The 21,478-nt window shown below is 60.2% G+C and overlaps 1 protein-coding gene across 1 annotated transcript; it reads left to right on the top strand.

The window, feature by feature from the left end:
• Positions 1-2,748: 2,748 nt before the first annotated feature.
• Positions 2,749-19,991, top strand: ADORA2A (adenosine A2a receptor). The gene is made up of 3 exons (XM_036276740.1): positions 2,749-2,774; positions 11,209-11,780; positions 18,268-19,991. The coding sequence occupies exons 2-3, from the start codon at positions 11,458-11,460 to the stop codon at positions 19,175-19,177; spliced, it is 1,233 nt and encodes a 410-aa protein (XP_036132633.1). The 5' UTR covers positions 2,749-2,774; positions 11,209-11,457; the 3' UTR covers positions 19,178-19,991.
• The last annotated feature ends 1,487 nt before the right edge of the window (positions 19,992-21,478 follow it).

The following is a 21,478-nucleotide window of genomic DNA, read 5'->3' as shown; positions in this document are numbered from 1 at the left end:
GCTGTCTCTGGGCAGTGGCACACTGGAGACCTGGACAAAGGCACATGACATGACGCAGGACCCTGGGGCAGCTCCCTTCTCTGACTGGCTCTGCCACGGGGAGATGGACCTGACTCTCCCTCCAGGGTGGGCGGGTTCTAGGGGCCTGGGGACCTGGCTCTGGGGCTGGAGGTGGCCCTGCCTGACCACCCCTGGCTTGAGGACACAGCTACCCCAGGCCCGGGGTACCCACACAGATGTGAGGAGCTGCCCACTGAGCCCCAAGGGTGAACTCCGAGGGCTTTGGCACTCTGGCCCTGAGGACCAGCTGCAGAAATGGACCCTTCAGCCCCTGAGGGTGGGGAACAGCCAGGGTAGGGCAAGTGTGGCCTGATCAAACGTGTGGTGGTCTGGGTGGGAGGGATGCTGGGCCCGAATGAAAATGGCAGGGGAGAGAATCAATGGGGCCCACGCTGGAGGGTAGGGGACAAGAGTGACCCCCGGTGCAGGCTGAATGTTGGTCTCTGCCCCATGATCCCCTGTCGTCCCTTCCAGGCCCCAAGCAAGCTGTGCCTTGCATTTTTTTTTTTTTTTATCCTCACCCAAGGACATTTTTCCGCTTTTTCTTCAGATAGAGTGGGAGGGAGAGAGAGGAAGAGAGAGGGAGAGAGAGAAACATCGATGTGAAAGGGACACATCGAGTGGCTGCCTCCCACACGACCCAGCCAGGGCCAGGGACAAACCACAACCGAGGTACGTGCCCTTAGCGGGAACTGAACCCGGGTCTCTCTGGACCGCAGGCCGACGCTCTAACGCTGAGCCAAACCGGCCAGGGCTGCCTTGCATATTTATTAAGAACTTGAAGGAACATGGGCCCAACAGGTGGGAGCAGGAGGGTTCTGTCCCCCCTGTTAGAAGTCCCAGAAGCAATGGTAGAGAACAGAGGACTGTGGGGAGGGTCCTCTGGCTGGATAGTGCCCCCAGCGGGTACCTCATGGTCTGACTCTGGCTCAGCTCAGGAGGCGGCAGGGCAGCAACAAGACAGTCCCATTTCACAGGAAAGCCATAGCCCAGGACCGCCCAGCCAGCTCCCCTCCTGGTGCGGAGCGCCTTCGCTAGGGTAAACAAGGGCCTGGGTAGATAGGGGCAGGTTCCTTCAGTCCCCCCTTCCCCCTCCATGGAGGTAAGTGGGGGACGGGGGAGCATGGCATATCCATTTGAGTCCTGGACTGGAGAGGAGGGGGGCGATGTTGGAACAGGCCAGGTTGAGGTGGGGAATGCATCCAGGACAGGCATGCCTCGCCCTATGAGGTCTTGAGTTTCCTCCAGTTGTGTCTGAGTCCTGACATCTCCCAGTTTGCCTACTCTTCACCCCCCTCACCTGCCTCAGATGGCCCCACTGGACGTGAATGGAGAAGGGGACCAGGGAAGCCAAGCTGGCTGAATAACCCAGATAGCCTGGGAATAACCCAGGGAGGCTGCCCAGCAATCCAGGCTGAGTCATGAGTTAGGGCAAGTGATGGGCACAGTTGAGGGTTCTGGCTCCTCAGACGTGCTGGCCAAGGGCCTGCACCCCCACTTCCCACCGGCTGGCCCCTCCAGGCCCAGCTGTGCAGGAGGCATGCCCTGGTCTCAGCCCCGGTGTTCAGCCTGGCCTGGGCCTCTCACTGAAACCCCACCGTCCCTAGGACCGGCAAGAATGCAAAGATTCCTGCAAGCCTTTGTTCACCAGCGCCCTGGCTGTCTGATGCAGGTCATTCTGTGCACAGAATCCGTTACTCTAAGTCTGTCCAGATGTGAGTGTCAAAGGCTGGTCCCCTCGTATGGTTGAGTTGGGGCCGGATATGAGGTCATTCCCTATTTGAAGTCTTCAGAACATGGGCCTGGGATTGGGGGGATGACGACTCCTGGCCCAAGGGTCTGAGATTCCAGGTTAGTCTGTGTGTCAGAAAGTAACCCCCTCTCTTTGCTCAGAGAAGTTGGGGAGGAGGCGTAGGGCCTGGCCTGGCTATAAGAACAGGAGGGGCATTGGCCCAGAACCTGGGCTGGAAGAGGCAGAGGGGTCATTTGAAATTGGGGCCAGCTTCTTAGAGGCATCTTTGAGCTGAGGGGCCAACCTCCCTGCCCGGCCCCCACCTCCAACCACCACCAGCTCAAAGCAAGATTCAGGGAGCAGAGGACAAGGCTGGGGACCAGGCGGGACATGTCCCTGAGGGCCCTGAGTTGTGGGAAGGAGGCTGGGCTTTATTCTTCAGGTACTGGAGAGCCACGGAAGGATTGTCGCAGGGGTAGGCACAGGGCACTTCCAGAGTCACAGCTGGACGTCGGGGAGGGGATGACGCAGGGGCACCGACCAGACCCAGCCCCGCTGCCACGATCAGGGACCGCAAAACTTCGGGAGGACCAGCGCGGCAGGGACGGCCCTGGGGGCTCCCTGGAGGGAGGCAGGGCGACCCGGCCCAGCAGGCTTCACCAGGCAGGGAGGGCACTTCTGGGACCCGAGACGTAGGGGAGGGGTGCGGCGCTGGAGGAGGTGGAGGCCCGACGGAGCCCGGGAGAGCGCGCTGCGGCGCGGCCCCGGTCCTACCACCGGCCTCGCCAGGCTCTCGGGCCGGCCACACCGGTCGCCCGCGGCCTCCCCGGCGCACCCGGGGCTTCGGGTTCCTCGCGCGGCGGGGCGGGGCGGGGACAGCGTGGGCCCTGCGGCCGCCTGCAGGGGGCGCCCGTGAGCGACCCGGCTGGAGCCGGAGCCCGAGCGGCAGCCGAGACAGCGGGAGCCGGCGCGCGAGCAGCAGGTCAGCCGGGGTCCCGGGTCCGGGGTCCGGGGCCCAAGGGTCGCGGGCGGGCGGCGTGGGGCCGTCGGGGCTGCCAGGCCGGGGTAGGGGCCGGACGGCTCCGGTCCCCTCCCCGTTCGGGACCCGCCGCCCCGACCTCTGTGCCGGCCGCCTGCGGGAGTTCGCAGGGCCGGGGTCCGAGCCCTGCCCGGCGACGGCGGCTGGAATGGCCGGCGCAGGGCGGCTCAGGCGAGCTCGCACATCGTAAGCCTGGTCCAGGCAGCGTGCGGACCCTCGAGGCCGCCCCGACTGGCCGGAAGGAGCGCCGGGGGGGCGGGGAGGGCCAGGGGCGCGAGAGCGCGGCGGCCGGCGGCGGGGTCGGGGACCGGGTCCGAGCCGCAGGTGACGGGCCGGGATGGCCGTCGGTCCGTCTGGGCGCCACAGACCGCCCCGGGCGCTCGGGGACCCTTCCGGGCGCCAGGCCTGGGCTGGGCTGGGCGGGGGGCGCAGAGGCGCGGCCTGCGGCGGCGGGGGCCTCGGGACGAGGGGGCTTCCGTGGGCGGCCGGCCCGGGCGGGGCGGTGTCGGGGAGGCGCGGTGCGCACACGCTCGACATCGCGCTCGCCCGGGGCGCGGCGAGAAAGGGGGTCGGGCGACCGGCCGAGCGCGGGCACATCCCACACACGGTGGTGGCGGGAACCCGATTTCGGGGACCAGGAGGCCAGAGGCCGGGCGCGGGTGGCTGCCCTGAGCGGAGGTGGGAATGGCGGGAACGGTGGCAGCTCTGGGGGTGGCGCAGGGCAGCCCGAGGGATGGAGGGGGGCGCCTCTCCAGGGCCGTGGAGCAGACATCTCGTTCTGGCCCCGCCACCCCTCTCTAGGCTTTCATTTCCCTGACCGTACAATGGGGGGTCGAGGGTTCTGGGGGGCGGGGCTGAGGGGGAGAAGCAAGACGCCCGAAGGCGAGGCTCCCCAGCCCGTTCCCCAGGACTGGAGTCGTGGCTGGTGCCTGGGGTAGGGTTAGGCTGCCGGCCCCTATCGCCAGCTCTCGTCCCGTCGCAGGCAGCACCCAGGCCGGGTTCCACCCACAGGATCTTGTGCTCCCCTCCGACCTGGGTTCAGGCTGCCCTCCCTTCAGCCTCTGCTGCCCCGCTGCTGTGGACTCCCAGCCACGGCACCTCCAGAACACCTGATGTCCCTCCAGCCCAGCCCAGCCGTCCCTGGGTTTCCCGGCTCTGGGGGCCATGCTAGGGAGTTCTGGGGAGCGCTGTGGTCCAGAGAGGGTGCTGCGGGTCAGGGGCTGAGGTGGCTAGTCCTGGAATCCTGGGTCGGCTGGGTAGGCTCAGCCCCCTGGGACAGCCCTTCACCCCAGGTCTTGGCAGGGTCATGGCAGGAGCTCCCCACTGAGGCTTGTCCACTGGTAGTGGTGTCAACACCTCCTTGCTCTGCCCTTGCCTTTTAAGGTCTCCCTGGCTCTCCCAGGTCTCAGTATCCCTCAGGCCACTGCCCCTCCATTCTCATCCCCTCATGCAGACCAGGTTCTGGGCTAAGCTGGCTTTCCTGTTCAGACCCCAGGAGGCTGAGAGCGCCCAGGTAGCTAGCAGGAGATGGGCTCTGGGCCAGGCTAGCCCTGGGTGGCCTTGGGGGGCTTGCATGGTGCCTCCTTCATGTTGGCCTGTGAAGTGTAGGTTCCGACCACACCCTGGCCCTGCAGCCTAGGAGCCCACAGCCTAAGAGGGCAATGGCTGGCTCCATGGACAGCCCGACGGACTGGAGATTTTGCTGCTCAAACGTGGGTTTTGGTCTTGACTCACTTGCTGGGTGGCCTTGGGCAAGCTACTCCCCTTGGAAGCCATCTTCTGGTGAGCAGTGCTTACTGTGGAGAGTTGTGGTGGAGAGTGAGTGAGAAACGGGCATCGGCTGGGGGGGGCGGGGGACAGGGCAGACCAGAGGCCAGGGTCTGAGCCTGAGCGAGGGAAACGTGGACGGGGCTGTTAGCTTTGTGGGGTTGGGGGACACCACAAGGTCACTGTTTGTTAGCCGAGGGATATGTGGACCGCAGATGGATTGGGAGAAAGCACTTGGCTTCAGGGCGTTCATTACACCTTGCAAAATTCAGGGCCTCTGGGTGGCCCTGGGCAGGGCCTGCTGTGTAGGACCACAGTTCCTTGGTGGCGCTGCACAGTGACTGAAAGTCCCACAGTAGTTCTTACTACCATCTAACTTGCCCAATTCCTGAGCCCCTCACCCAGATGCGCTGGAAATGCCATCCAACCATCTTATGGCCTGTGTCTTATCAGCCGCATTTCAGACTAGGTGATGAAAGACGTGTGCACAGTGGGAGCCGAGGGAAGGAGGGCCAGACCGACAGCACAGGCATGAGGATGGTGGAGAAGGGTTTGGTGTGTGTGTCAGGGGTGCTGAGCGGGCAAAAAGGAAGAGTCCTAGCCCCCGGGAAAGGGTCTGGGCCCAGGGAATCGCTGGTGGCCACAAGGGAGGAGTTGATGGGGCAGTGGGATGCGGCACCTGAGAGTGGGTCCCTGGAGGTCTGCTGGGCCCAGGTGGTGGAAGGGAAGTGGAGAATGGGCAGGAACTTAGAGCTGATGCAAAAAGGAGACCCCAGGAGAGTGGTCTCCTGGGCAGGGCCTGCGAGCTCTGGGTGGGGAGAAGGGGCATTTCAGAGGCAAAAGTCCCCCAGCCCAGCCTACAGAATCATGGGAGGGGCCCCTGTGGCTTGGAAGTCATGGGATCCTGCTGGGGACAGGGGGTTCTGGTTGGAGGGGAAGAGCAGCTATCCCTCACTCCAGCCCAGGGAAGGGGGTACACCCAGGGAAGGAAGGGTTCTCCCGCTTTAGACAACCCCTCAGGCCTTCTCTGATATGCCTCTGAGCCTCACCCAGGCTGTCATCTTTGCCTGGGATCGCTCCCTCTCTCCTCTCCCCTCCCTATCCTCCCAAGCCCAGCCCAAACCGCCCCTCCTCAGAAGACTTCCAGATTCCCTGGGGCCCACACCTGCTGCCGCAGGTCAGGCCTGTTTTAGAAACCGCTGGGCAGTGGCTCCCACCTCCGCCCGTTGAGGTCGGCCAGCCGCCACCTGGGAAGGCTGAGTCCTGCTCCGCACAGAGGGCAGCAGCGCTGGCGCCCCCCTCGGTGTCGGGGACGGAGGCGCCCAGGTGGGTATCTTTCTGCCCATCTGTCACAGGGCATTCACCTCTGGCCTCTAAGTGGCCTCCGCAAACTATGAGTGGGGTTTGAGGGTCCACTAAGGGGACCAAGGAGCAGTGGTGGGGCCGAGTGGCACCAGGCCCAGCCCCAGGCCGTGCTCCAGTCGGTCTGGTTACCCTCCTGCCCTCTCCCTTCAGCCTCCTGGGGCCCATCACCCACCTCCAGGGTCCCTGGGAAGGTCTGCCTCCCTCCTGTCCTCAGTGTAGCTGCCCTCTGGCGAGCCCCTGCAGCCCTGCACCTGGCATTGCCCCTTCAACAGGCCAGCCCCTGTCGGGGTCCCACCCCAGGCCCACCAGGTCTGTGTTCTCATGGCCATCCAGAGCACCCCATGTGCCCCCTTCAGGCATCACCGTGCCTGTTACCTGCCATCGGAGGGTTCACTCGAGGGAGGTCTGGGTGCAGAGCGCTCCCCGTGGCCTGCTGTAAGCATACAAGGAGCCTCCACACAGAGGGGAAGCCCTGAGCTGGTCTCAGGGAGTGTTGGACGGAGCAGGGGTGGGGTCCCATCTGGGTTCCTTCCACCACTGGTGGGCACTCAGCGCCTAGTGTTGAGGAGTGGTCCCTGGAGGGGGTGTCAGGTAAGGTGGCCAGTGAGGGGGTGAGTGGCCACCTCGGGCTGGGACAAGGGGGGACTACAGCCTCTGGGGCATCTGGACATGTGGAGATGGGAGGGGACTGTGGGCGCCCAGTGGGGAGAAGGGAGCGAGGGCCAGCCCTGCACCCATGGGCGCAGGTGATGTGGAGTCTACTCTGGGGGCCAGGCTCAGTGCAGGGAGCTGGATCTCCACCCTGTTCCTGCCCACATCCTGCCCCCAGGGGCTGAGAGCAGCAGCCACACACCCAAGGGGCAGTGGGGGAGGGGGCACCACCTGGGGACCGGAGTTCCTGAAGGTGGCAGTTGGAGCTCGGGCAACCCTGCGGGAGGAGGGAGGGAAGCAGCAGCAGTACTTACTTCTTACGTGGTGGCTGCTCGCTTCTAGGCAGTGCCAGAGGGCACCTACCAAGACAGGAGGGGCTTGGGGGGTCCCCGGCCGGAGGAGGCTCTGCCCAGGCCTGGGCCACACCAAAGGCCAGTCAGGGCAGAGCCGGCAGGCTGCGGTTGGGAACAGGAGCTGAACTGCCTGTCCGGCTATTTCTTCTCTGCTTGTTGCCCTCTTTACACTCCCACTGAGCTCCCTGAAGACAGAGGTTGGTGCTTCTTAACCTGCCTTCCTTGTCGCTCAACTGTCTCCTTACAGACATTGTCACTTTGTAAAGTCACGGTGAGAATTTCTCAGTGGTGGTCAAATCCCCAGCTGCACTCCCGAAGTACGTCAGCTTGATTGGGTTCTTTGCCTCAGTCCCTCTGCTTCATTTCTGATGTTATTTCTTGATTTGAGATTATGACTTGGTGGTGTTTCTTGTCCATATATGCCTGTTGTTTCATTTCTGCCCACTGATTCGTAAGTTCTCATTCTTGTTTATGAATGCTATTCTTTTATCTCTTTGAAGATCCTAAATGTCTTTGAAAGTCACCAGGGTAGCAGCTGGCTCTCAGGACAGTCTCTTGGGACAAATCCTTCTTCAAGGCACCCTGCTGTGGGTTCAGGGCCCTGCTAGGACCAGGCTCAGCAGCAGGTGGCACAGAGCACCCTGCGGTCCAGCAGCTGCCTGGCACTAAGTAGGCATTTGGGAAACACTTATGAGAAAGCAGTGGAGTGTTCTAAGGCTGGGATTCTGGAGCCCAGGAATGGGCCCAGTGTGGCTACAGCAGGTCTGCGGCACTCGCTGGACTCGGTATTTTGCCCTTAGCCACACCCAAGAGCAGAAATGTAGGGTCCTGCCTGGAAGCTGGCGGGCACCTCCATCCAGCAGGCTCTGGGGGGTACAGCCACCATCTGGGCATGTGTACAGAAAGCCTCGCTAGTCTGACACAAGGAGCCAGAATTGGGCCAGGAAATATGTAGGTTTGATTAAATGGAGTTTTAATTAAAACGGCCAGGCCGGTGAGGGTGAGGAGGAAGGTGAGAAGTGGCGGTTGGAGTCCGACTGCTGGGAATCCCACGGGGTTGTCCTTCCAAGGCTTATCATGCACGGCCCCCAGCATGTGTCTCTAGTTTATGTGGGACAGCTTCCGACCTCTGCTCTGTCCCCAGCATGGGACAATCACAGGCAAATAATACATGATTAATATTTAATTTCCCCTCCTGGCTAGCAACAGAAGACTCGAGGATTAATGAGATGGACAAAGCCACAGAGAGGATTCGGAAATTGCCAGATCCTGGCCCCACCCCCACCCCACCCCACCCCCATGGGCTCCCTCCCACCTTCCTGCAGCTGGGAGGCCTCAGAAGGGAGCCGAGCAGAGAGGGGCCAGGAGGCCCCAGGAAATCTTCCGCGTGTTTTCCATGGGCATTTCCCCAGCGGATGCTCATGTAAGGCTGGGAGAGGTCCTTAACCTCCTTGGGGCTTAACTTTGTCATCTGTAAAATGGGGTTCATGGGAACAGTGAGAACACACCCCTGTGAGGATGCACAGGCCATTTGAGAGGGTCTGGGGTGCAGGCCTTTCACCCAGGCAGGTAGCCCCTGGGAGAGCACAGGGTTTGGTGGCTCCGTGGTGGCTGGAGACACGTCTGAAACTGTGCAGTGATTCCTAATTCCTGTCAGTGACATTAGGAACTTGAAATTGGCCACACCGGGAGAGTTTACACCACAAAGTCAGGCAAAAGCCGCAAGCCATGGTGGCCCCGCCCCAGGCCGATTTGCTGGCCCATGGCTGGGAAGTTCCTATCTTCCCACAAAACCCTGGTCTCCTCCCTGCCCGCCCCGCGGTGCCTCAGGCTCCACTGATGTGCTGGCTCCTGACTGGGAGATCCTCTCTGGCAGATGCCCAGGTTGCCTGCGGGGCCAGGCCAGCCTCACCTCCGGACGTTCTGGCAGCGTCTGGAAGTCTGCAGGAGCGCCGTCAGAGGCTGCACGGGGAGGCAGACGTGCACAGGGCAGCCTTGTAGGACCCAGCTGGCCGGGGCGTTAGGTGTGAGTTCAGCTTTTGCAGGGTTGACCTGGGCAAGAGGATCTGTTGCATCCAGTGAGACTGGGGGCAGGCAGGGCGGGCATCCCAGGCCTGGTGGACAGCAGGAAGGCAGTCAGGAAGGACACTGGTACCAGGTGCTGTTCGGCCTGGAAGCCCAGAGTGCAGAAGGCAGTGGGAGACCCCGAGGGCTGGGGGTCCGCAGGCATCATGGGGCTGCTGGGAAAGCTTTGCTGAGCAGAGGCCTGGCTTAGGCCCATCCAAAACCCTTCCACACTGGGCATCCTGGCTCACATGGAGTCCACTTGGCATCCAGGGCAGGTGCTGATGGTTTGACTGGCTTCAGCTCCAAAAAAATGTGGTGCGTGTTGTGGTCAGGTGGATCGTTGACGGTCTCACCGCATCTGCTCCTTGGCAGGGCCCTCTGAATCTGGAAGGTGATCTGGGGCTGAGCCAGGCTTCTAGCCTAGGCTGGTCGAATTGACAGAGGTGACACCTCTCTGTGCAGATTCTCCTGGAGAGGCTGGTGCTGGAGTCAGAAGGACACAGACAGCTGTGAGGAGCTAGGAGGGTGGGCAGCTCCCTGGTGGCGGGAGGCTCCCTGGGGCTCGCTGGGCCTGATTAGACAGCGGCCTGCTGCTGCTACCGCTGGGCCAGGGAGGCCTCCGGTGGGAGGCAGGCCTGGGCCCGTCTCTTCCCTTCTGCAAAACAAGGATGAGACCCTGGACACACAGCCTCTACAGCCGGGGGGCCCCTGGTGAATGCTGCTCAGGGCTACAGGCTGGAGGGCACTGAGGGACATTCTGTGTGGCCGATATGGCCCACGCTGGCATGTGACTCACTTTGTGAGCAGCTGGCTAGCAAGTGCCCTGTGCATAGCAGGAGCTCAGTGGGACTCGTTCATGTGCCTTGGTGCCAGGCCAAGGAGAAGCCCAAGGTGTGGGAACCCCTTGGATTTTCAGGGACCTGCCCTCCTCTTCTCTCCTCCTGCTGCCTGGTGTTCGGTGCCCTGCTCCCAGCCTCCTAGTGGGCACGAGGAATGCCCCTCGGCTGTAGCCACCAAGGCACATTGGAGTTAGAAGGAAACTTGGGGCTCATCTGTTGCAGCCCTCTGTCACCTGCCAGACAGGGTCGGGGTAGCCTGGCCCTTTGAACATGGCAAGGGACCTTCTCCCAAGGTCGGCAGTCCCACTGGACCCCTCGACTCCTGGAGGGCAGAGGGAGGACGCAGCTCCCAGAGCCCACGTGCGGGTGGCTGAAAGGCTCCGGGTCTCGTCTGGGGCGGGTGGCAGCCGCAGCCATGCACACCTGCAGTCCCACAAGAGCCCAGGCCTGGAGAGGGGTGGGTTTGGCATAGGGTCCACCGTGAGCACACGTGAGCGTGACTGGTTGGGACAGAGGCAATGGGTAGAGGCCCCGGGGCTGGCGGGGGAAGCCTTTTCAAAACGGTTTATTTCCTTCTCATAGAATCATAGGTGAGTGCTGAAATGGCCCCCAGAGGCTAATGTGGGGAAACTGAGGCCCGGAAAGGAAAAACTTTCTTGTCCGCAGTCTCCCAGCAAGTCGTGGGTGAGAGCCCCGCTTTCTGGCACCAACCTGAGTTCAGTCTGTCCCGGAGTCAGCCAGCAGAGGAACAGGCTGGGGAGTGGGCGTGGGAGGAGGGAGGGGAGGTTGCTGCCCCGCCCAGATGCGCAGTCAGCTGGCGGGGGCTGCGAGGGGCGGGCTGCCTTTGTCCTGCTCCACCACCCTGTGCGGCACCCCTGGGAAGGCAGGAGAGCTGAGCTGCTGGAGACAGGACCAGACAGCCCCACGGATCCGTCCAGATGGGAGCTCCAGGGGTCCGAGCCTGCTCCTGACCTGGGCCAGGTAGGGAGGGGCTGGTAGTTCCCAGGGAGATCTCTCAGGGATGGAGCCGGCTGAGGCTGAGGCTGAGGCTGAGGCTGGCGGATAGAGAAGGTAGGTGGGCCTGGGAAAGCCCCAGGGGTGAGGGGGCCTTTCTGGGAAGGTCGCAGGGGTGGCAGTGGGCTCAGGGACCAGAAGACTAAGAGGGCTGCCGCAGAAAGCTTCAGAAGCTGAGCATGGGGGACTAATATGGGTGATTGAACTTTGAAAGCTTCCCGGCTCCCCTAGAAAAACGCAGAGCCTGGGGCTCGGGCCTCTCCCCGGAATCTCCAGCTGTGCCACTCTGCAGGGGTCCTCACGAGCTCTCTTCTTTGGCAGGTGCCTCAGGAACTCTGAAGCTGAGCTGAGCCAAGATGCCGCCAGAACCACTGGAGGGGCCTGCTTTCTGAGACTGAGCCAGCTGTGCCAAAGCACTTAGAGAGCCCACCTCCACCAGCAGGGACGCGCTTGGCTCCTGTGAGGAAGGGGCTCAGGGGCCTGGCCGGGCCAGCTGCACTGCAGCTATGGACCGTGAGCGGGCCCGGCCCGCGTCCTCGCCGACTCCGTCCGCCTGCGGCTGTGCCTGCCATGGGCTCCTCGGTGTACATCGTGGTGGAGCTGGCCATCGCCGTGCTGGCCGTCCTGGGCAACGTGCTGGTGTGCTGGGCTGTGTGGCAGAACAGCAACCTGCAGAACGTCACCAACTACTTCGTGGTGTCACTGGCAGCAGCCGACATCGCAGTGGGCGTCCTTGCCATCCCCTTCGCCATCACCATCAGCATAGGGTTCTGTGCCGCCTGCCACAGCTGCCTCTTCTTTGCCTGCTTCGTCCTGGTCCTCACGCAGAGCTCCATCTTCAGCCTCCTGGCCATCGCCATTGACCGCTACATCGCCATCCGCATCCCACTCCGGTGAGCTCGGTGCTGGGCCGGGCTGCCCTGCACTCTCCCCAGCGCACCTTGCGCTGGGCTCACGTCTGCTCAGGCTGCCTGTCCCAGGGCCCGGTCTGTGCCCGTGGTCGGCGTAAACCCACGGTCGGGCTTTCGTCTGTGGTGTCAGGTTGAAATGCCACGACCATGGGGCTCGGTCTAGGGCTGCCCAGGGCTGGGCACATCGCCAGCAATCAAACCAGTCTAGCTGATCCCTGTGGGCACAGGGCACCCTGGCCCTCCCTGGACACCCCAGGCACCCTGACCCTTCCCAGACTCCCCCGGTGGAGGCTGCCATGTTGTGGCTGTTACAGCTGTGCATGGACCGGGCCTGGGCAGCGTGTCTGGGCTGCTCTGCACATGGCATGACACTGGGGCAGGGGCGGGGCAGGGGAAACCACAGTCTCAGCTAGAAGCCTGCCTTGGCCTCCAGCTCCCGGGGCAGTCTTGAAGTTTGCACATGAGGAGAATGACCCAGAGAGGGGAAGTGACTTGGCCGAACGCCACAGTGAGTCATTCGAACCTATATGCAAATTCCGTGCTCCTTAGGTCACTGGCTTGGAGGCAGCCTGTGCCGCGGGCTGGCAGAGGGGTTTTTATGGTGAATCTGTGCAGTGACTTCAGCCCCTTCTTGTGTAAGTGAAGACTTTCCCTGAGGCTAAGTTTACTTAGTGTGACCTCCACCTACCCAGCCCTGGATGAGGCTTCCCAACGGGCGCCCAGGCCTCCCTGCCCTTCCATCCTGATGGCCTGGGTGGCTATACGCTCTCAGGGAGGTCTCCAAGGACAGGGGTACCCCATCCCCCCATGAATTCTCCCAGATAGGTGGGGCGCCTACCCATGGAGCAGGAGCCCCAGCCTGCGGAGGAGCGGGATCAGTGAGCGAGTGGAAATTCAGTGTCAAACCCAAGGGCCCTTAGAGGTCATTTCCTCTTCTTTTCTGGATGGAAAATGAGGCCCAGAGAAGAGGGCCGGCCCTCAGGGCCACACAGTGAGTTGGTAGCACAGCTGGGACTGAGCCTAAGCAGAACCGTGGCCACCCACTGTGACTTCTGTCTTTGGGAAGCTGGGTCGCACAGTGGCCCTGGTCTCCCAGAACCTGCACCAGGTGACCGTTCGTGTCACCAGGCTCTAAGAGGCAAGCAGGCACCCTCGTCATGCTGCTCAGTCGAGGAGACGAGCTGAGCCCCTATAGGACACTGCGTCTCAGGAGAGCCTAGGACCTGGTCAAACAGAGGGCCAGGCTAAGTGGCAGCGAGAACCGAGTCCAAGCTTGTCGAGGGACAGCTCAGAATATGAAGGTGTGTCCACGGGCTCCGGTGGCCCGCCGCGCAGAGGCTTGGTGTCCACGACAGGGCAGGTGGGGCGTGGGCTGGGGCAGGCCGGCCCTGGCGGCAGAGGCCTCGCTGTCGCTTCTCCCCCACGTACAGAGCAGCAGCATTCTAGGGAGAGGGGCTCAGCTTCGTGTCCTTGTTTCTGTTTTCTGAGAGTCAGAAGAATGGCTTCCTGGCCTGGAGGACGGGGCGTGCAGTGTGCCTGGAAAGGCAGCTGTCCTCTGGGCCGTTTCCTCGTCGTGAGGGGACCGGCCTCTCTGAGCTCAGAGGTGCGTGAGGGTCCAGGTGGTTGGTGGGGTGGGCGAGTGGAGACTCGGCTCTTTCTTGAGCTGCTGGAGGTTCAGAGCCAGGCCCTGGATGGAGCATGAACCTGCCCACCCCCTCCTTACTCCCATGACCTTCTGGAACAGGACCTAGTCCCACCCAGACCTTGGCCATTTGAGCTCCGATCCCTTGATAAAGATCTGGACGGCCTCGCCTGGGGCTCCTGGATCTGGGCACTGACAGAGACGAGGATGCTGCCAGCCTTCCCCTCGGAGTGTCTCCTGAAGCGGCGGACTCCAGGCCCTACACGCTGTTCCAAGCTCCCTTGGGTCCCTCCACCTTCCTATTCCTCAAGAGTCCGGGGCTGGTAGGGGCCAGGAAGGTGAGGTGCATGAAGGTGTCTTTGTGGGGGCTCCTGAGGGCCAGCTGGGCCAGGGGGACTTGAGGGAGGCCCAGGAGAATCTGGAGCGCCTGCCTGGCTGGGCTGCGCTCCTGCCCTCCCCCGTCCCCTTCCAGGAAGCCCCGTGCCCTCTGGAGCCATTTCCACTCCACTTAGTAGGCTCTTCGGCTGCTCTGAGGTCTGGCCTCTGACCGTGCTCTGGATGCCTCGCCCCAGGCCTGTGCCACTCACCATTACTTTCCTTTTTAAGAATTCGGTTTCAGAGAAACCTGTGTGCTCCTTCCCGAGGCAGGGACCCTGGTGGGCGAGGCAGCGTCTAGTCAGGAAGTCAGTGAGCACGAAGCCTGGTCAGAGGCACAGCTGGGAGCCCAGAGGGTTGAGGCCAGGGCGACACACCGGCTTTCTTTGCCCAGGGAACTTTCTCAGCTGCTGTCACCTGTCACAGCCCCTGGTGGGCAGTCTCTCTCCCTGGGATACAGGCTGAGTACGGGGCATCGGGGCATCGGTGCGAAGGCCTGACGCCGCGCGTGGTGACTCACCCCATGGGGACAGAGCCTGAATGCCCCGATAAGGAGGCAGGACAGGAGCGAGGGCTCCCTGAGGAGGTGAGCTTAGGTCTTGCAGGATGTGGGGGGCAGTTGCCACAGGAGGTCCACAGGAGGGTAGAGGCCCAGGAAGGAACAGGCCTGGGACTCTGGGCCGAGGAGAGGTGGTGGAGACAGAGCAGGCAGGAAGTGTGAGGCCAGCCCAGGCCTGCCGGTGCCCAGGATGGCATGTGGGCCAGTGGCTCTGCATCCTTGGCTATCTGGCCCCTTTGGACAACTTAGGGAAACTTCCCTTCTCCCCAGTCAGGGCAAATGCACATGAATGAAGCCCCACCTGGAGTTGTGGGGGGTATTTTCAGATCATGGGGTGCGCCCTCAATGTGGGTAACAGGGAACCCCCAGGAGGGGCGGCTTATGAGTGAAGACACAGGGAGGCCGAGGTACCTCCAATGTGGGCAGTGGCTCTGGCACCCACTTCCTGTCGTGTCTCCGGGCTCCCTGGGACATGCTGGATGGCCACGTCACCCCTTCCACCGGACGGGCTGTTTCTAGGGCCCAGACGCTGCCCTGGGGATGCTGCGGGGTCAGGCTGTGGTTTGGTCATTGTACCATTTGGGCCCCAGTGCTGTTCCAGCTCCTCGGGGACCTGGGTCCAGGGCCTTAATCTAAGGGCTTTCCTTTCAATTACAAAATAAATCTGTTTGGTGTTTTTTAAAAAAATAAATAATACCTATGAGTACTAAAACATCAAAAAAGAACAAGAGGAGCCCTGGCCGGTTTGGCTCAGCGATTAGAGCGTCGGCCTGCGGTCTGGAGAGACCCGGGTTCGGTTCCCGCTAAGGGCATGTACCTCGGTTGCAGTTTGTCCCCGGCCCTGGTTGGTCGTGCAGGTGGCAGCCACTCGATGTGTCCCTTCACGTCGATGTTTCTCTCTCTCTCTCTCCCTCCTGCTCTGTCTGAACAAAAAATGAAAAAGTGTCCTCGGGTGAGGATAAAAAAAAAAAAAAAAAAGAACAAGAGGGTAGATGGTGACAAATTGCCCCCTTGGCCCCTGCCCACCCCCAGCCTTGGGAACCCTTCCAAAGACCTTTGCACACAGAGGGAAGTGCCATTGGTGTGCTTGTTTCTGTCCCCACGGGGGGCTTTCCTTGCGGACACAGTGGCAGGCTTTCCCTGCACAACTGGACGGATCAGAGGTTTTCAGACCCTGTCCCCAGAAGCCTCAGGCTGCCCTGGCGTCCCCACCATGCCCTCCTTCGGTGACTAAGCCCCTCTTTTCCCACAGCTCCTCTGCTGTAACCCTCAGAGTGCGGCGAGAAGGTCTGGGGCTGAAGAACAACGTGAAAATCCCCAAAGCAGGTGGCCTCTAGGGTCCTCTACACCATGCCTAGAACTGTTTATTTCTGCTTGATTGCCTCAAATGTCAGGAAGCTCACGACTGCCCAAGCAGCCCATTTCTCCTGTGAATGGCTCAGCTGAGAGGCTCTTACCTGAGTCTGGCTGTAATCTGCCTGCCTGTAATTTCCACCCATGGATTCTACGTTCTGCCCTATGGGCCAGTGTCACAGGCTCCGGGTTCTTAGTCCTATTTTACAAGTGAGGAAACTGAGGCTCAGAGAGGCAGAATGACAGGAACACACTAGCTCTAGAACCCAGAGAAGGATATACTTTCCTCAGGAAAATGTTAACATTAAAAGAGCCTCTGTTCGATGAGATTGCATAAATCAGTGTCTGTGGAGTACAAAACCCGTGCCTGGCTCCAAGCAAGTGCTGCGTACGAAATGCGGAAAGAAACGGAAAAGCCCGCGGCTTTGCATCTGAGGCCCCAGAGTACTAGAAATGGGCAAGTCCATGGCCCTCTTTCTGCACAACCCTAACGTGGGCACCAAGCGCCCCCACCGCCTGTGGGCTGTGGCGCTCTGGGAGTGGCCCTGCCCAGTTACTGTGTGCATTCAGAATTGGCATAGTTTCAGAACCGACAGACTGACCTTGGTTTGAGTTGCCTCTGGGTTCCCGGAATGTCCACAGCAAGTCCATTCCTCTCCTTGGGCCTCAGTTTCCCCACCTATAAAATGAGGGCTAGATAAGAGCTCTGAGACCACTAAGTTTTTGTTCTTGTTTTCTTATTTTGAATTAGTTGACAAAATTTAAACCATGGGAGATTTTACGCAGAAAACCAGCTGCCCAGCTGCCCCTGGTCCAGCAGTTCTGGGCACACATTTTGCGTGGCAGCGAGGGGCCGAGCAGCACCAGCCACCTCCTGCACACAGAGCACACAGCCCCCAGCACGCTGCACAGCTGTTACCCGTAGGCCTGCGTGTGTGCTGCCACGGACCAGGCTGTTTCTGTGGGTGCTTCTGTTCTGGGACTAAGTAAAGCACACTCTCCTTGGCACCTGCTGCATCCGTCTCCACGATGGTGATGCAGAGATGGGTGAAGGGAAGCCCCACCCCCCAGCCCCAGCCTTGGGGGCCCAGAGGGGGTAGAGATGAGTTGCACTTCAGCAGCAAGCCTCTGCGAGAAGGTACCCAGCAGGATGGGGAGGGTTTGCCAGACGAGGGGAGGACAGTCTGGTGTAGCCAGAGTCAGAACTGTTAAACAGGTCCTCTCTCAGTGATCACTGAGTCGCCTCCCTCAACTAGGGAGAGGGATTTTTGGTTCTTTTAATAAAATCTATACCACCATTACTGTGGGCCTGGGGTCATCTCCTGGCCAGCAGATCAGGCCACTCCCCAAGTCTAGGACTGAGTCTGGCTCCCTAGGGCAGTGATTTTCAACCAGTGTGCTCGGAACACTGGCGTGCTGCAGGAATTTCTGTTTTACTTATTTATTTATAGAATATGTTTTTATTGATTTTAGAGCAAAAGGGAGAGAGAACGAGAGAAAAACATTGATTGGCTGCCTCCTGCACGCCCCCTACTGGGGATCAAGCCCACAACCCAGGCACATGCCCTGACCCAGTGACTTCTTGGTGCATGAGACGATGCTCAACCAACTGAGCCACACTGGCAGGGCTGCCAGAATTTTTAAAACCTGCAATACCTGACTAGTCAGTGGTACTGACCTCTTTTCCTTTAGATTGTCAAATTGAAAATGACAACAGCCCACACAACAATAGCTGTCTGGTGCAAATGAATCAAAAGTATACCTATTTTTTTCCTTTGGTCAGATTGGCAAAAAATATAATGTATTTTTTGGTGTGCTGCAGAATTTCGGGAATTAGGTCATGTGTGCCATGAGATGAAAAGGTTGAAAAGCGTGGCTCTAGAGTGCTGAGCGTGCAGGCAGAGTAGTTGTCCTCTCTGGACCTCAGTCCCTCGTGCAACTCTGTCCTTGGGAATGTTAACACTGCTACCTAAACGCTAAAACACACATATCTCATCTCTCCAGAGGGTTGTGGGTGAATTTGGAGAGGAGAGAAGGTCTCATTTGGCCTGGGACCTCTACCCCTTCTTTATCCCCTGTGCCACCTCTTCCTGGGGGCTTCTGGAGACCCTAAGTCAGGATGGGGAAGGAGGAGCATCGAGAAAAGAGATGGGAATCACAGACAGGTCTGATTGGGCTGGTTCTGCCCTTGGCCAGTGAGCCCCCTCCTGCCCCGTCCCCACTCTAAGGGAAACCTGTTCTAGCATCAGCTGAGATCAATAAGGAGGTGATAACTTCCCCACCCCCAGTCATCACTACTGATTTCCTCAGACCAAACTAATTAAGTCCCAGGACTACTTGTAATACTGTTCAATAATCATCTGACCGTCTGTGCCGTGGTTTCCTTCCCAGGTGCCTGCTCTCCCGTTGCCTCCTGTGAGGCCCGCCACTGAACAGAGGATGCTGAGCTAGGAGGCAGGGAGTGGTGTGTGGGTTTCTGACATTTGGCTCTGCCCAGCCCTGGTTTCTCAGGCCTCTGACTCTGGTCTCTTCTCCCCTAGGTACAATGGCTTGGTGACCGGTGCGAGGGCCAAGGGCATCATTGCCGTCTGCTGGGTGTTGTCCTTTGCCATCGGCCTGACACCCATGCTAGGCTGGAACAACTGCAGTCATCAGCCAAAGGATGGCAGGAACCACTCGAAGCACTGCGGGGAGGGCCAGGTGGCCTGTCTCTTTGAGTACGTGGTCCCCATGAACTACATGGTGTACTACAACTTCTTTGCCTGTGTCCTGGTGCCCCTGCTGCTCATGTTGGGCATCTACTTGCGTATCTTCCTGGCAGCCCGGCGGCAGCTGAAGCAGATGGAGAGCCAGCCTCTGCCCGGGGAGCGGGCTCGGTCCACACTGCAGAAGGAGGTCCACGCGGCCAAGTCGCTGGCCATCATCGTGGGGCTCTTTGCCCTCTGCTGGCTGCCCCTGCACATCATCAACTGCTTCACCTTCTTCTGCCCTGAGTGCAAACATGCCCCTCCCTGGCTCATGTACCTGGCCATCATCCTCTCCCACTCCAACTCCGTGGTGAACCCCTTCATCTATGCCTACCGCATCCGCGAGTTCCGCCAGACCTTCCGCAAGATCATTCGCAGCCACATCCTGAGGCAGCGGGAGCCCTTCAAGGCAGGTGGCACCAGTGCCCGGACCTTGGCGGCTCATGGCAGTGAGGGAGAGCAGATCAGCCTCCGCCTCAATGGCCACCCTCCTGGGGTGTTGGCCAACGGGAGCGCCCCTACCCCGGAGCGGCGGCCCAATGGCTATGCCCTGGGACTAGTGAGTGGAGGAGGTGCCTGCGAGTTCCATGGGGACATGGGCCTCCCAGACGTGGAGCTCCTCAGCCATGAGCTCAGGGGATCATGCCCAGAGTCCCCTGGCCTCGAGGGCCCCCTGGCCCAGGATGGAGCAGGAGTGTCCTGATGAGCCGCTGAGTTTGCCTCTTCCTAAGGGAAGAAAATCTTTCTCTTTCTGGTCGTCGGAACCAGTCATGTTGGGAGAAGAGAGAATGTGCTGGGAGACCCCTCTCGTGGCTGGTTCCCACTGTGGACTGAGGAGGGAGCCCTGGCTGGCACAGCATGAGGCCCAGCAAGAAGGGTTTGGAGTCCGAGGAAGCGGACGTTTCATGCTAGAAGACGCTGCACCAGGCCAGGGCCACAGTACCAGAGCATCTTGGCTGGGCAGGGCCCGGTCCCCACTCCGGAAGCATCTAGAAGGGCCACCTTGTCTCTGCAGAGCAGCCGTGGTAGAGTAGGCTGGCTGGCCCTGAGCTGGGAGAGGCTCTTGCCACACACACCACCCTCCCCAGATTTCCGAGGGCTTGGGAGCTGCTGTGCCTGGAAGTGGCATTTGACTATATTTTCCAGGAGAAAATGTAAGCGTGAGGATATCCTTTTTATTTTATTACTGTCCCTCCCTGGCTGCGAGGTCTGCTGTCGGCCCCGCTGCTAACCTGGCACCAGGCGTCGGCCCAGGGAGTCCCAGGCAGCCCTCTCCCACTGCTGTAAGCTGCCGCGTACTTCTTACCCCGCCAGTCCCAGGGCCATCTCTTGGGGCGACCAAGCTGGGCTTGAGGACAGGGCGTTGTAGTGGAGTGGTGCCAGAAAGCCGGCTCAGGGGAGGAGGCCTGGGCTGGCGGCCATGGGGGCGCCGGGCTAGCTCAGAGCTGCCCAGGTAGAGGCCCTAACGGCCTTTCCTTCTGAAGGGAATGTTTTTTTCTGAGATAAAATAAAAATTGAGCCACATTGTGTTTTAAGCTTGTCCAATGAGAACGGTGTCTGAGTTCCTTTCCTACTCCACGGCCAGGCCTGGCACACAGATAGGTGTGCACTGCATGTGTGAGTGTGTGCACGTGTGTAGACAGACACCCTGCCTGCCCAGGGGGCCTCCCCACGCTGTCCTCCTCAGAGTGGACATACTGCCTGGTTGCACAGAATCCAAATAGCCGTGTGTAACCCCAACAGCTGCATCCCTGTGAGGGGCTGTGGAAGGGAGGGTTTTACCCCGGCTGCTCTCCCTCCAGACACAGCTGAGCCCTGGGCAGTGGGGTGGGCTCGCCCTCATTCCCTTGCGAATGTCCTTCATGGAAGACCTCTGTGTAAGTTATTCTCAGAGCCATGCCCACCCCCGCCCTGCTCCACTCAGTGGAGAGGCAGCAGAGGGATCTGGAGAAGAGACCCAGGCTGGAGCTCAACCTCCTTCCCCTGAGTCCCCCTCCTCCTCCCTACAAAGAAACCTGTAAGGAACAGGCAGTCCCAGCTCTCACGCTTGCCTCAGGTGCCGTGCCTCAGGACGTGATGCCATCCCTCGGTGATGGAGACGTTTGAGGCCCAGGGGAAATTAGCAGCCTGCTCCAGGCTGAGGACCAGGCACACACAGGCAGGGTCAGGGAAGGAGTGTTAGACCTTAAGTAACCCTCATGCAGCTGTATTTAATAGATGGTTAAACCACAGAGCGAAATAGCCTCTCTCAAACAGAGGTCACGTACTCGCCCCAGGTCATACAGCTAGTAAGAGGCAGAAGAGAACGTAAAACCCAGGTCCATCTGACTGCAAACATCATGCTTTTTCCCCTCTTTAACTTATTTGAACCAAATTGTAAAGTATAAAATAATACCATGTCCCCACCACTCTGCTTAAAAAGTGAAGCATTGTAACTACGGTGAAAGCGTCTCACCTCCCGTATTATCACCCTGGCTCCAGCACCTGGAAACAACCACTTTCCTGGATTTCATTTCATCCCATTGCACATCTTCATGCTTTTACTACACGGATGCTTATGTAAGTATCCCCAACCAGCACGATTGGTTTTAGCTCTGATTTACTGTTACATCAATAAGAATTCTTCTAGACTGGCTGCACAGAAGAGACACTTAATACGCTTTGCAAAGACCAAAGCCTGAGCCCTTCCCGAGATGCGGGGTGGACCCAGGCAGCAGCAATTTCCCAGGAGTTCTTGTGGACGGCCAGGCTGTGAGCCACCGAAGTCCGCACAGGCCCACCCTGTCCAAGCTGGCTCCCTCCTCCCTCCTGCACACGGTCTGTGCTGACTGTGGGCTGAGGGCAGAGCAGTGGCCTGGGCTGTGCCTGAGGAGGCCAAGAGCAGGGATGCTGCTGGCGGAGAGAGGCCAGAAGGAGAGTCACAGAGGTAGAGAAGGAAGAATCAGTTTCTCCAACCTTTTCTGAGGTTTCTTGGAAACTGAGCTTTGGGTGCTGGGCTACAGGG

This window comes from Molossus molossus, unplaced genomic scaffold (genome assembly GCF_014108415.1).
Source record: "Molossus molossus isolate mMolMol1 unplaced genomic scaffold, mMolMol1.p scaffold_m16_p_22, whole genome shotgun sequence".
NCBI classification, from domain to species: domain Eukaryota; kingdom Metazoa; phylum Chordata; class Mammalia; order Chiroptera; family Molossidae; genus Molossus; species Molossus molossus.
Note: the sequence above shows the minus strand (reverse complement) of the source record. Positions and strands in the feature narration are given on the sequence as shown.

Coding starts and splice junctions, on each gene's coding strand:
- ADORA2A (XM_036276740.1), top strand. CDS start 11,458: ATGGGCTCCTCGGTGTACATCGTGGTGGAGCTGGCCATCGCCGTGCTG. Junction 11,781..18,267: donor GCCATCCGCATCCCACTCCG/GTGAGCTCGGTG, acceptor CTTCTCCCCTAG/GTACAATGGCTTGGTGACCG.